This window comes from Pteronotus mesoamericanus, unplaced genomic scaffold, assembly GCF_021234165.1.
Source record: "Pteronotus mesoamericanus isolate MK-2021 breed Mesoamerican mustached bat unplaced genomic scaffold, CSHL_Meso_final scaffold_118, whole genome shotgun sequence".
NCBI classification, from domain to species: Eukaryota; Metazoa; Chordata; class Mammalia; order Chiroptera; family Mormoopidae; genus Pteronotus; species Pteronotus mesoamericanus.
Window position 1 is genome coordinate 12,821,553 of NW_026555301.1, and position 13,512 is coordinate 12,835,064.

The 13,512-nt window shown below is 36.7% G+C and overlaps 1 protein-coding gene across 2 annotated transcripts in view; it reads right to left on the reverse strand.

The window, feature by feature from the left end:
• PTPRM (protein tyrosine phosphatase receptor type M) overlaps positions 1 to 13,512 on the reverse strand; it is an 820,882-nt gene that overhangs the window by 236,931 nt on the left and 570,439 nt on the right. For both annotated transcript variants that reach the window (XM_054587385.1, XM_054587386.1), the window contains one exon: positions 9,308 to 9,440. In XM_054587385.1, coding sequence (XP_054443360.1) covers positions 9,308 to 9,440 — 133 coding nt within the window. The remainder of the gene's footprint in view (positions 1 to 9,307; positions 9,441 to 13,512) is intronic.

Sequence of the window (13,512 nt, forward strand, 5' to 3'; positions counted from 1 at the left end):
AATAGCCAAAGCAATTTGAAGTCTAGTGTTGCACTGAAGGGCTTGTAAGTATCTTTTGTCTTTTTTTTTTTTTTTGAGATTTTGTTTATTTTATTTTTAGACAGAGTGGAAGGTAGAGAAAGAGAGGCAGAGAAACATTAATGTGTGGTGGTTCCCACTAGCGTGCCCCCTACTGGAGACCTGGCCTGCAACCCAGGCATGTGCCCTGACTGGGAATCGAACTGATGACCCTTTGGTTCACAGGCCGGTGCTCAGTCCACTGAGCCACACCAGCCAGAGTGTCTTTTGTCTTTAATTACTAAATATACTACACATCTATGGGCAAAGCACTGTATTAGGTGTAGGAAGTTGGGAGTGATAGATGATTAAAAAGGATCACATTGCAGCCCTTAACATGCTATAATTTAACAGAAAATACAGGTGGTAGCCAGATAAATCAAAAGCCTGCATGCAAGGAGAGTGTGATGTGAATGCTATCATGGGTGTGGTGGGGGGGCGGTAAGTAAGGAAAGTACCAAATTTTTGGGTCCAAACTGGAATTCTGCTATTCAGGCAGGTGCTGCTTCATGCCATCTTAAGAACATAATTAATTTTACAAAATTGTATTCATACCTATGCATGTGCAGGAGAGAGAAAATGGGCCATTCTTAAATAGGACAACCTGGGCTACATTTTTGCCCATTTTTTTGTTTTGTGTTGTTTTTACAAATAAAAGTATGTTGAACTTAATAAATGAGTCAATTTTTACTTGTTTTAGTAAAACCCATAAAAATAGCTTTATTTTAGTTCCACCACAGCAGTGCCAATGAGGAAAGAGTATAGATGAAAATAACAAAAATTACATCCAGTAGATCTAGTGAAGCATTATTCACTTTCAAAGTATGTCCTGGGAAGAGACTGGGAAAAAATATGCCTTTGTTGTTCAAATCGATATATTATTTAATACAGTATTGCATCCTGTAATGCTGAGATCTGTCGAAACAAAGTATTCCTCCTTTGATTAACACAGTAGCTCCTGTCCATTCTATTTGAAAGTTAATTTTATGTGATTTTCTATAAGTAAACCTGAGTTAAGGATTCCAGATGCAATTCCTTTTCTTGTTAAAAAGAAATGTAGATTTGTTAGTAGAAGATGGATAATGAACCTTGTCCCAAAGAAATCAGGTAGAAATTTGCATATACAGGGTCTGGCACAAATAATGTCCCTTTTTTATTACAAAATCATAAGCATGTAATTCTGTAACATAACAATATCACACTCAAGCACACAATATGACATTTAAGGTGAAATGTTCAAATTAAAACTATAAATAATTACACCCACACTATAATCCTACCAACGACATTCATGCAGGCATTACTTCTGCCAGACTCTATAGCTATATTTTTTCCACTATTATCTAAGTAATTTTCATTAACGTTTTACTGATGATACAAAGCAAAGTAGTAAGAATTGAAGAAATTATATTGTTACATTTGAATTCTTGGATTCACTAAATAAGATGACAGATTTAGACAATGATCCCATGTAAAATATCAACGTCATTAGTTTTCAGGCCCTGAGTATTTCCCACTCTACAAACTCTGCGTGGGGCAAAAGTAGGTTAACAGTTGTTTAGATGGAAAATAATACAATAATTAATAAATAATAAGGCAAGAATAAACTGTTTGTGTATTCACAACTGTAAACCTACAGCAAGTGAAGCCATGTCAATGTGAATGGAGATATACACCCTTTAGAGAATAGGAACAGCCTAAATGTCAAAACACACCATCTGCAGACATCAAGTGTGGAGAACCACTGATTTTAGTGGTAAATGTGCAACCCTCTCTGAACACCTTTGTACGTATTGTCAGACTCAAACTTCAGAGGTGAGAAACACTGAAAGAACATTTTGATAAGCTATGTTAACAGATACAGGATAAAAATAAGCTGTGTTGGAAAGTTAGAGGGCATTAAAAATAGAAATCAGTAGGACAGTTGTACCCTGAGATGGCCAGTGACAGGCCAGCATGTTCAGGGATGGTGCCTGGTCAAATGGCAAAAGGGTCCATACTCCAGAGGCTCTGGAGGCCTATCCTGACCTCTTGGAGTTGGGATATTTGGCTGAGCAGGATCTAAAACAGTCTCAGGGAGCCCATATAAATGCATGGGACTCCTAAGCCCTCTGAAGAGAGTAATGCTGTCCTTTTATTTTGACCCCAGGAGTCAGACCACTTGGCCTCTTACTGGGCCTGGGTCTGACGGGTTTTGATGAAACAAAGTATGTTTGAGTTGAATGCCAAAGCCATGCCTGCTCAGAAAAATGGGGGCATAGAGGAAGTCCCCATGAATGGTAGAGGACTTTGTTTTTTTTCTCTGCAGAAAATATTTTTCCACTCTCCAGCCATCCCCTGGCCTGAGCAGGAGCTTCTGCATCAGGAGCACTGTGGGGTGAGCGCGGCCAAAGAGCAGTTCTCTTTCATGCTTTCATCTGTAGCACCTTCCCAAAGCCTGACCACAAGTGATGGGGACAGTGAACTGTCTCACTCCAGGCAGCTGTGTTCCTAGCTATTCTCATAATTATAGACCTTGGGTCTCCATGGGCAAGGAGAGCTGTACTCACTCTAGTGAAGCCACAGCTTGTCCTTGCTCTTCTGAGTAGGGAAACAAAGACAGTGAGGCATGCAGTCAATGGTCATTGAAACTGGAGTCAGCTACAGACCATATATTAAAGTAATATATTATGGATATTAATAATAGAGTTAATATTTATTAGGGGCAGCACTTAAATGGTAATAACTTGTTTTCATCTCCTAACACTCTTATAGGGTAAATACTATTATTATGCCTAGTACACTTGGGGAAAACGAGGGACACAAAACTAAGTATGTTACCCAAGGTCTCAGAGCTAGTAAGCCACAGAGCCAAGGTGTGCATGCCAGCATTTGTCTCCAGGGCCCCCTCTCTCACCTCCATGGCTCCCAGACTCTAGCGTTTGTCTCTGAGGAGGAAGCAGAAGAGCAAAGGTTCCCTTGATTCACAGCTCACTAGAAAATTTCATAAAGTTCTCTCATTCATTAAACCAGAGAAGGATACAGTATCTTCACCATTATGAATTATCAGAAATAAACTTACGATTCAAATACACAAAATACACATATCTGAAAGAGTTTTAAAAGAGCTTTTGTAAAGAAGGAAGTGGAAAAAATTGTATTTTGCTAATTCTCCAATGAAAGCCCAAAAAAGAAGATTAATACATGCTGGCAGAGTTTCAAGTATTTGTAGACCTATAACAATAGTAAACTGAAACAAGCTGATCTAACTATGCGTTGTTACCTGCTAATGATACAGAGCATTTGCATGTTTTGGAGCAAGAAGTATCTCTGGGTTTTAAGGTGTGACTCGTGTAGCAAGGTGGTTAACAATCAGATGTACTTGGATTTATCCTGGATTCTGCACGTACTACCTGTGTCACCTTGAACTGCACAACCCTCAAAAATAGCCCTGAAGCTATTATTTATCAAGTGCCAACTATGTATACGAGTTACCTCATTTAATTTTCATGCTTCCCTCAGGAAGTAGACATTATCATCACATTTCACATTTGCAAACTGAGTTCAGAGAGGTTAAGTAACTCATCTAAAGGAGAAGCTGGCATTCTAACCTGGTTTGTAAGATCCCAAAGCTCAAGTGGCTGCCCCTTATCATTCTCTAACATTTTTCTCCTAAAAAATGAAAAAAATTGGTGCCTATATTCCTCACACTCATTTTTTTAAATAAAATCTTTCTCATAAAGAGTTCCTAAAGAACCCTTTGTAAAACATAATTAACCCATTACATTGAATCCAGAAATAGTGGCTCATATAGGAGCTAATAGGGCAATCGTATGAAGTTAGAGGAGGCCTTAAAAAGGTCAGTTTGTTTAACTTACCTCTGTACAACAAGCCCATCCTATCATCATCTAGAAAACTGAAGGGCATGAGCTTGCTGATAGATTAGGATGACATGTCCACGTGCATTTGTGTGCACATATTTTGTGTCATATATGTCAAAGCCTGAGCTAGACTAGAAAAGTCTCAGCATCTGGCTATTATGGATGCATATTAAGTATACATATTCTAAATAACAATAACAAAGAAATGTCTACTTTTCTTTCTTTTTTTGTTTTGTAAATATTTTATTTATTTTTTTAATTTAATTTTAATTTATTTTTTCAAATACATTTGTCTCTGCCTACCCCCTACCACTTTCCCTTGTCCCCGCCCTCCTTCCCTCCCTCAGCTCTTCCCCTTTGGTTTTGTCCATGAGTCCTTGCTATATGTTCCTTGACTTTCCCCTTCCCTTCCTTTTCCCCGCCCCCCTCCGTCCTTCCCTCTTGTCTCTGCTGATTTCTTTTCCTTTCAATGTCTACTTTTCTTAATGCAGTTTCTGAAAATGTGACTTTGGAACAGGACTTTCAATAAAGCTTCCAGACTTAAAAGGTTTTCCACATACAGCTCACATTTAGCTCTAGTGGAAAAGAAATTCCTATCTCATGGGTGAAAAGGTATACTGGGAAAACTACAGTGAATGTCAACTTGCCTCCAGCCGCATGCTGCAGGCCATCTCTTTGAAAAGAGTAATTTCATCAAATTTTCTCTTTTATCCTTTTTGTTTCATGATGTCTTCAGAAATACTTCCTATTTTCATTGAGATATTTTTCTTGGAGGTACTAATATTGTTTAAATGTAATAGAATATTTAATGACATATGCTGCACTTGCGTTCAATGACAAATGTACATCTGTTAAAATATGTTATAGAAGGGAGATAGAAGTGTAGTACTTCAGGACTGCAATAGTTATATTTACCTATAACAAGTGTCCATGCATTTGAATAGCTAACATTTTCTATTTTGATCAAGACTGCATATTTCTTTAATTACTTCCATATAGATAGAACTTCTGTAATTCTATTTAGCACAATAGCTGAGATGGGAATTTTGCTGTAATTAATATAAATTTTCTCAAATTTCTAAAAGATCTATAGCAGTTTTAGGAACAATAGTAAATATAATTAATCAGGATAAAAATTGATGGTGCTTGCATGCTAAATTCTGTCAAACATGTTATGGAGATAAATTATTCCTTATGAAAAATGTTGAAAATGCAGGTTATTTTAATTTATACAATATATTTAATGTTGTATACAATATGTTATTATTTATACATGGATGAAACATGATAAATAGGTATCTCCTATTCAACTTATTTAACATTAATGTGGGGCTATTTTGTCATGTACGGAACTTCTATTTTATAGTTGTTTTATCCCCTTTCTTAATACTTGTGGCATCAAAACACTGCACCCTCCAAAGAATGCATGTTATTAGGAAAGAGAAAAATAATAAGAAATTGCTTTAGTTAGGGAATAAAAAAAATTAATGTAAAGGTTTATAACAGTTTTTAGGGAAAAGAAGATTTCAAATTAGCCCAGACAAGGCTCAAATGGATTAATATTCATAAGTAAATTAACAACTAGTCATTAATTTGTGAGAGGTTTATAAAACATTCTAGCTAAATATAACTGATGGTCATTTCAGTTTTTAGTCATTATCGCCTAGATGTAAAAGAATTCTATGAGTTAGTTTGAACTGAACATATTTGCCATGTTCCATTTGAGGCCTATGTTCAGCAACTATTTTTTACAGAAGACAACACGATCTTAGTTAAACTAATAATTGAAAATGCCTCCCAATAAAATTTGCTCTTCCTTCTCCCAAGGTCTCACGTGTGCCTGGCCTGCTGCCAAACACAGACAGTGACTACTGACTTTTCCTCAGCAGACGGACTTCCAATTGTATTTCAAGAAATATTAATGCACTTGTTTCACCCACACTCTCTCTTGGGCCCAGTCTGTCTTTACGACCAATGGCATATATTTGTGTTGGCTGACTCAGTGCTGTGGGTAGAAGAAACTAGCCCTTATAGAACAGGAATCCAAAGCTCGGTTAGCATTAGGTTCTAACCAGCAAAATGACTAATACTATACTGAAATCCACACCTGACATAAGTCTTTCCCTCCCCTCTCTCTCCCTCCCTTTTTTCATTTCCCCATTGCTCCCTACTTTTAAATAAGTACCTGCTATGTGGCAATGGGAATCGTGGCTAAAAGATAAACCACTCATTAACTAACATTCTAGACTTGAATTGACTGAACAAAGAGAGCCTTTGGAAGAAACACTGGGTATGTTTAAATAAAGAAATGTAGTAATGAGCCACCCACTGTACTTCTAGAATAGCAAATGTGTAGTACTGTCACTATTGGGAGTGACTTCAGAGATCATCTGGTGCAAATTTCTGTTTACAAATAAGGAAAATGAGGTCCAGAGAAATTCAGAATCACAAAATACAGATCTAGGAATTCCCAGACTGAATTCAGTGTTCTACTGCGGGGTGAGGGGGAGGCTAAAATGGGTGAAGGAGGTCAAAAGGTATAATCTTCCACCTATAAAATAAGTAAGTCATGGGGATGTTATATATAGCATGGTGACTTAGGTTAATAATACTGCATTGCATATCTGAAAATTGCTAAGAGAGTAGACTTTAAAAGTCCTCATGACCATAAAAAATATTTTTGTAATTATGTAATTGGTAACAGATGTTAACTGGACAATCATTTCCCAATATATGCATTACACTTGAAACTATAAAATGTTACATGTCAGTTATACCTCAAAAAATATATATATATATATATTCAGTGTTCCCTGTAACCAAACAACATAGCTTATTATACATGAAAAACACTCCAGCAACTTATCCATGATTAATAGCATGTTTTAACTATTCTGTTTAAAAATAAATCTTTAAAATATAGATTTAAATTTTGGGGAAAAACTCTGAACAATCATAAGTTTTAAGAATTTCTGTTAAATATGACAGTTCATTGCACATTACTGTTCAGATTTAAATCACAAAAGTATTGTATTTATAGGCATAGTATATTGGTAAATTTGCCTCACAGGGAGCATATTCTATATTCTGAAAAAAGTAAATACAGAAGTAGCACATGCTGTGATATTATTACCTAGTAAATAATCATGTACATTTTATATGAGTTATCAGTATTTAGTCTAAAGTTGTATCAAGGCCATATGTTACCATAGGCAGTATCTTCAAATGCATAATTTATCACATAACCTCCATGACTACCTGAGAAGCCCCGGTAGAACAATGAATTAATCCAGTAGGAAGACCCCTGGAGGCTGAGTTAATGTTCAGCTAAGGTCACAGGGTAACTGCTTGCCGGTTAATACAAAACTCCACATATTCCCACAACTTTCTGTCTCCAAACAAAATGTCTCCAAAATGTTTAGTTTTAGTGTGCAGGCATGGAAAGGCCTAGTGTTGCTTAGAATTTACACAGAATCATACTGAAGAAAAAAACAAAACAAAACACCTCAACAGTACAGACCACTGGTACCAAAGATAAGATATCTACATAAACATCAAGGTGGAAAGAGATGAAGTACATCCAGGAGAAAAATCTATGAGAGGTGAGACAGAAGTACAATAGAAAATGAAAAACAAAGATATATGGAGGAAGAAAGAAATAGAGATAAATAGCTAAAAAAGAAGAAAAAAGGGTAAAAAAAAGAGGTACAGAGAAGTGAAATAAAAAGGAAAAAAATTAAAAACAAGAATAGCAATCAAATGATGAGCAATAAAAAGAGAAAGGAATAGAGGATGTTTGACAAGTGGAAAGGAAGAGCTAAAATGATGACACCCATTAGTGATATATTCAACTGAGACAGAGCAATACTTTGTCCTGAGGCCTGACTACAACAACAAACATCAACAAAAATAGAAAAGAAAAATATATATGTATATATATTTGGATACTAACTTACCCCTTACATATCGCTGTTACCCAACATTTTAACTTCACCTTTGACTTCCTTCTCACTCTACACTGACTTTGAGTGACCTCATCCAAACCCATGGCTTCCACTCCAGGATATGTTGAAGACATTGACTATGGAAAGTATTATTCCTAGTCCACACAGCATGTCCAACTGCCTAGTGGGTATCTCCACTTAACCATACAGGGATAGTGAACATAAGGAGTGCAAAACTGAATTCTACATTTTCACTCCCCAAATATGTTCTACTTTCTATATTTCACATTTTGGTCAATGAGAGTGTCTCCACTAAGTTGTCTAAGCCAGTAACTAGATTCTTTCTGTACTGATCCATCTCCCTCAGCTTCTGCCTCCAAATGGCTACTAACACCTACCTCCTCCTAACTTTTCTAAAGTTGCTCCCTCTCTTCCTTCAACTGCTATTTATGACTCTAGTTCTTTTTCCTCCACTCTGTGCTCAACCCTAACATCAGAGTGATCTTAAAGGCCACCAGCAGGATTTAGGGCCAAGTCTAACCTCCTTCGATGACCAGGCAAAGCTTTCCAGACTCCACTTTCCCCGTCTCTCTGCCCTCACCTCTGACTCGCCATGACTTTATTCCCACTCTATAATTCTTTTAAAACTATAGAGAAAACAAACATGGTCTTAGTATTACCTGTTTGGGAAAATTTATCCTATTACTTCTTTACTGTCTACATTTTTATGTTGCTAATTTTTGTATAAATGGAACATTGTATTGTACTATTAGGCAAGTTTTTGCTTATTTTCACAAAACAGAAGACACTGTATATTTTTCAAGTATCAGAGGTAAGGATTTCTTACTATAGCCATATCTGTTTTCCTCCTCCCTAGACCATCTGTTGGATAGACAATGCAATCTTATAACACACAATGTGCTCTAGTTCTTGTCCTTAACCACGTCCATACTCTGTGTTTCTGTCTGGCTGTTCTTTGAAAGCCTCTTTCTCATGGGGTGTTGTGCTGATTAACTTCTTAGCATGGTGCCTGCACATAACATGGGCTCAATACTGTCATCTTCATTCTAATGAGAAAGAAGGCTTTTTTCTCATATCCCCAAGAATATCAAATGTGTTAATATGTCAGTAATAAGTACTAGAAATTTCCTGGTGAATAAACAACTTTAGAGATTCTGCAGATCTGTACACACTGGCTTGCAGTAAAACACACAATTTTTGTTATCTTGGATGATTTGCTCTGCATATTCACACAAAGTAACAACCATTTACTCTAAATTTTGTCCCATAACCTTGAGTGCTATACGATGAAAAATATCAACAATTAGAGTCACAGAAGTGTCTTGATCGTCAAAGCCAATTCGATAACTGAATATTTTTACGCACATGAAGCAACCTGGCAACAATGGGAAAGAACCACATCTTTGGCAATAGTGAGGGGCTCACCTTTTCTTCATTACCAACACAACTCCAAGAAATATAATAACGAACAGCAAGATGCCAGCAAGGACTCCAGCAATTTTAACTGTATGGTCTGTTTGTTTCTCAGGTTCTGGGACAGGTTTTGGAGTAGCAGCTCCTAAAGATGAAAGGAAATGAAAAAGAAAATGGGTAAGTAAGAGAGAATAAAGATGTTACATTAAAAATGTTTTTTGCTGCATGTAAGAGTAATAAGACTTATCAGAGCCTGCAAAGAGACAAACTTTGATTTTTTCTACAGTTTTCATATGCACTGAAAGGAGTGTAATTGTTCACATTGTTCTTCAATATTTTAGTAAATTATAACAAGAGTTGGACAGCACAGCCATAACTGACCCTTTTATAAGGGACTCTTCTCAAACACAGTTTTTTGTATTTTTATTATCTCTATTGGCTCCCTGCTCTTTCTACCATTTTCAAACTTGCTAACACAATAACTATCCTAAGCCTTTATCCAAATTTGATTTGCTGGAACATTTTCCTCAATTATTTTTCTTAAATGAAGCAGTAATTCCATAACATATTAACCCAAACACCTGAAAAAGTGAGATAAGCTCATTTACCATGCATTTAACCAGCAACTGTTTTTTTTGTTTTTTTTTTAACACAATAGAGATTTTTTTCCCCCCTGCCTTTGGAAATCTAAATCTAGGTCACATCTGGTAGGCAAAAGACTCCTTGTAAGCAATTTATACAAAGTAGGAAGCAGCTGATGATCACACTACTGGCACCACATTTAATATCTGTTTAAATGAGATAACCAGAGCCTTACAGGGGCAGCTATCTTAGCTCTCTGGCTTTCCCATTTCCAAAACACTGTTTGTCCTGTTTATGGTATAGTGTGATGGAATGTCACATCAACGTCTGATGAAATATCTATTTCCTCTGCTAAATGAGCTCAAGATGAAAAATATTAGGAAGATAATGTTCAATTCACTAAACAGAATCATTTTTTTTAAAGGGCTTCTACCTTTTTAATCAGAATGAGAGAGTGCTCAGCATCTGAGCTACCACATCACCTGAAAGGAAGAAAATGGTATGTTCAAATTTCTCACCTTAAAATTTTCCTCTTTTTTTGTTGGCAAAAATGTAATTAAAATGTAATGTTGGTACCATCCTTTTCTAACCTTTCACTGGGTTTTTCATTCATGCTTCATCTGGTTCTTGAAAAACGTAATCATCATTGGGTCTAGACTGGGTTTATTCTAAGACGAGCCATCTCAGAGAAACAGGGACAGTCAAGCTCTAACTTTTCATCTGTTTCCACTGGTAATAAACTAACATTATTTCTTTCAAAAGGCATTCATATTAAGATGGTACAGGTGACTCTGCAGCCTGGACATAGCTGTAGGCATCACACTGGAGAAGCTGGTCACACACAGGGCCCTGATCTCGTGCATTTCTCCTCCGTGTGTACGTTCCAATCAAAGTGACAATCACAATGGAGGTGATGATGTAAAAATCACACCTTATTAAATATAAACCCTTCTGGATAACTGTTCATAGGTCATTTTTATTTCTGATAACTTTAGGAGGATGTCCTGCTATTTTATTTGAATGAATATGCCTCAGACCAGTTGTCCAGATAAAACTTGAAAATATTAATGTTTACTACTTTTATTGTAATTACATCTTAAGTATACTACTCCAGTATGACACTGGAACATACAACCAAATGGTAGATTTGGAGGACATTGTTACCTTAGATAAATTGCTAGGAAAAATTTAAAGATAAAATGTGTATGTTATTAAAAAAATGAATGAAAAGTTAAAAAAAGAGCAATCCATGTAAAAATAACATATTTCAAATTCACAAAACTGAAAAAAGTTCCGATGTGTCTAATTTTGATTTTTCTACCTAATTAAAAAAAATCTTAACTTAAAAAAATAAAATAAAATTGGTTTTATTGTTCTAAATGTTGGTATATAGGGAGCAATTCCATGTATTTCACAAGTTATAGGTTGTAAATTCTCCAAATACATTAATGATTCATTAAGTTTTTTCATAACTAAATTATACCTGTAAATACAACACTTGGGAAAAAACATTTTTAGAAAATCTTAGTTTAGCTTAAAAAACTTGAATATAAAAGAATAACAAGGCTGGAACCCATACATTACAAACACTCAGTAGGAGCCTGTCCTGATCATGGTCATGAATTTGCTTCTGTTAATCAGGCAGCTAGTGATGTGTTCCTTCAGCCTTTTACGTGTGCCATGTGAGAACTGGCGAGTGACTCTGTACCTCTCTGGGTTAGGAAAAGAGATCACCTTAGGAAGCAGGCAAGCACATTGCTATGCAGCCAGTGTAACATCAGTGTTATCATTCTTTAGCGCTTTCTTTTAACTCATTTCCCATTGCAGGTCAAGAAAATGAAATATTCTATCTCTGCAAGACACAGTTGCAATGTAATTTGGGGAGCAATCATACAAGATTGGGGGGGACTCAAAACAGGTGAGAAGGGCTGCCTGGTGCTGTCTGTGAGCCACCCCATACTTTGCCTGCAACAGGGCACAGCCACTAGATCACCGTGGTGTGCCTGAATGAAGGGAATGATTCAGATGTCTGGGTTTAGCACTACTCTGGGGAAGCATGAACACAGATACAAGTGGGATGAAACAAATCACGGCCCTGAGATAACCGCATGGAGGTGTGTGTCATGTATTCCAGGTTCACTCCAGATAAATGTCACTCCTGTTCTCTGCCTGCTCTGCTCTCCAGCCCTTCCTGACATGGGTATCTTCATGTTCTCCTTCCACAGGATGCTCTTTTCTCCACTTTGTTTCTTTGGAACATGTGCTTGGGAGCTGTCCATCAGCCTCGGACAGAGGACAATTTAGTGACAGAATGTAGTTGTGAATGATAGCTTTTTCCCTCCCCCACCAAAAAAATCTAAATTTCACAGTGTAACTTACAAATTGCTTGGCAAGAGTTGTTTTCATAATATTTCCCTCTTTTTATTTTCTTGCCAGGTTTCTAATGGCATAAACTTTAATTCTTTTGGGGGGGATTATTTATTGTAATTATTTATGGAAAGGCATTTTTTTTTCCTCTTCTGCCATGCATTCTGTTTAGAGTTAACTGCATATTTAGGTCCATTCAAAGAGAATAATTTCAAATGTATAAATTAACAGCAGGCATTATTTAGGCTTAAACATATTTATTAAAGTGATGAATAAGCTTAATATCTCCACAAGATTGAGGGTGAGAGGCTGCTAAAATCATGGAACATAATTTTCACAGATACACACTCTACTGACTTAGTACAGCTCTGGGTTTTTTGTTTTGCTTTGATACTAATGAAATAAAAAAGGGTGGTATTCCAATGACCTTGCATTACTTAAGGTTTCAGACATAATGTCTAATGTGAAAAATCTCAAAAAAAGAACTGATTATCCCATAAGTATTTGGTTGGTTTTCAACTTGGCAGGAAACAGTCAGTCTTGGCCCTTTGCTTAATGTTAAATTAAATAACAGTAGCATGCCAGGCTGAGAACATGAGGTACTCAGCCACTGGCTTAAGGTTTGAGTCCAATTTTGATTACTGAACTGTCTGCACAAAATTTCCCAGAATTCTGATTCAAGCCCAGAAGGCCATGAAGCCATCAGTGCACCCTGGAGCTAGTAGCCCTCTGCCCATAGTATCAGTGTCTCACCCTGAGGAAACGGGAAGCTTTCCTAAAGGGAAGAGAGAATAAGATGAGGAAGCACCAAGGGGACAGCTTGGGTGCACAGAATCTCTGCTTAAGGGTGACTAGTGCAAGGCTATCCTTGAATATAGCAGAAAATTAGCAATATTCTTCATTTATTCAACAAGTGTTTATTGAGTATCCAAGTATGTACCATGAACTCTTTTAGAAATATAGCAGTGAATTCATGGGTAAAACAAAACCCTCTGTCCTCACAGAAGTTACATTTTTGTGGGGAAAGACAGACTCAGATGTAAACAAATACCTGATACAGGATGCAAATGGGTGGTGGATGCTACAGGGAAACAATGCAATGAGGTGGAGACTGTAAGGGCAGGCAGTTGCTACTAAGATCTGAGGTGTGGGGTTATTGAGAAAATAGCACTTGAGCAGAGGCCTGAAATAGGAATGTGAGTGAAACATACTGATATTCAGGAAGGAGCACTCTAGGCATCAGGAAGAAAAAGTCAAAAGGTACAAGA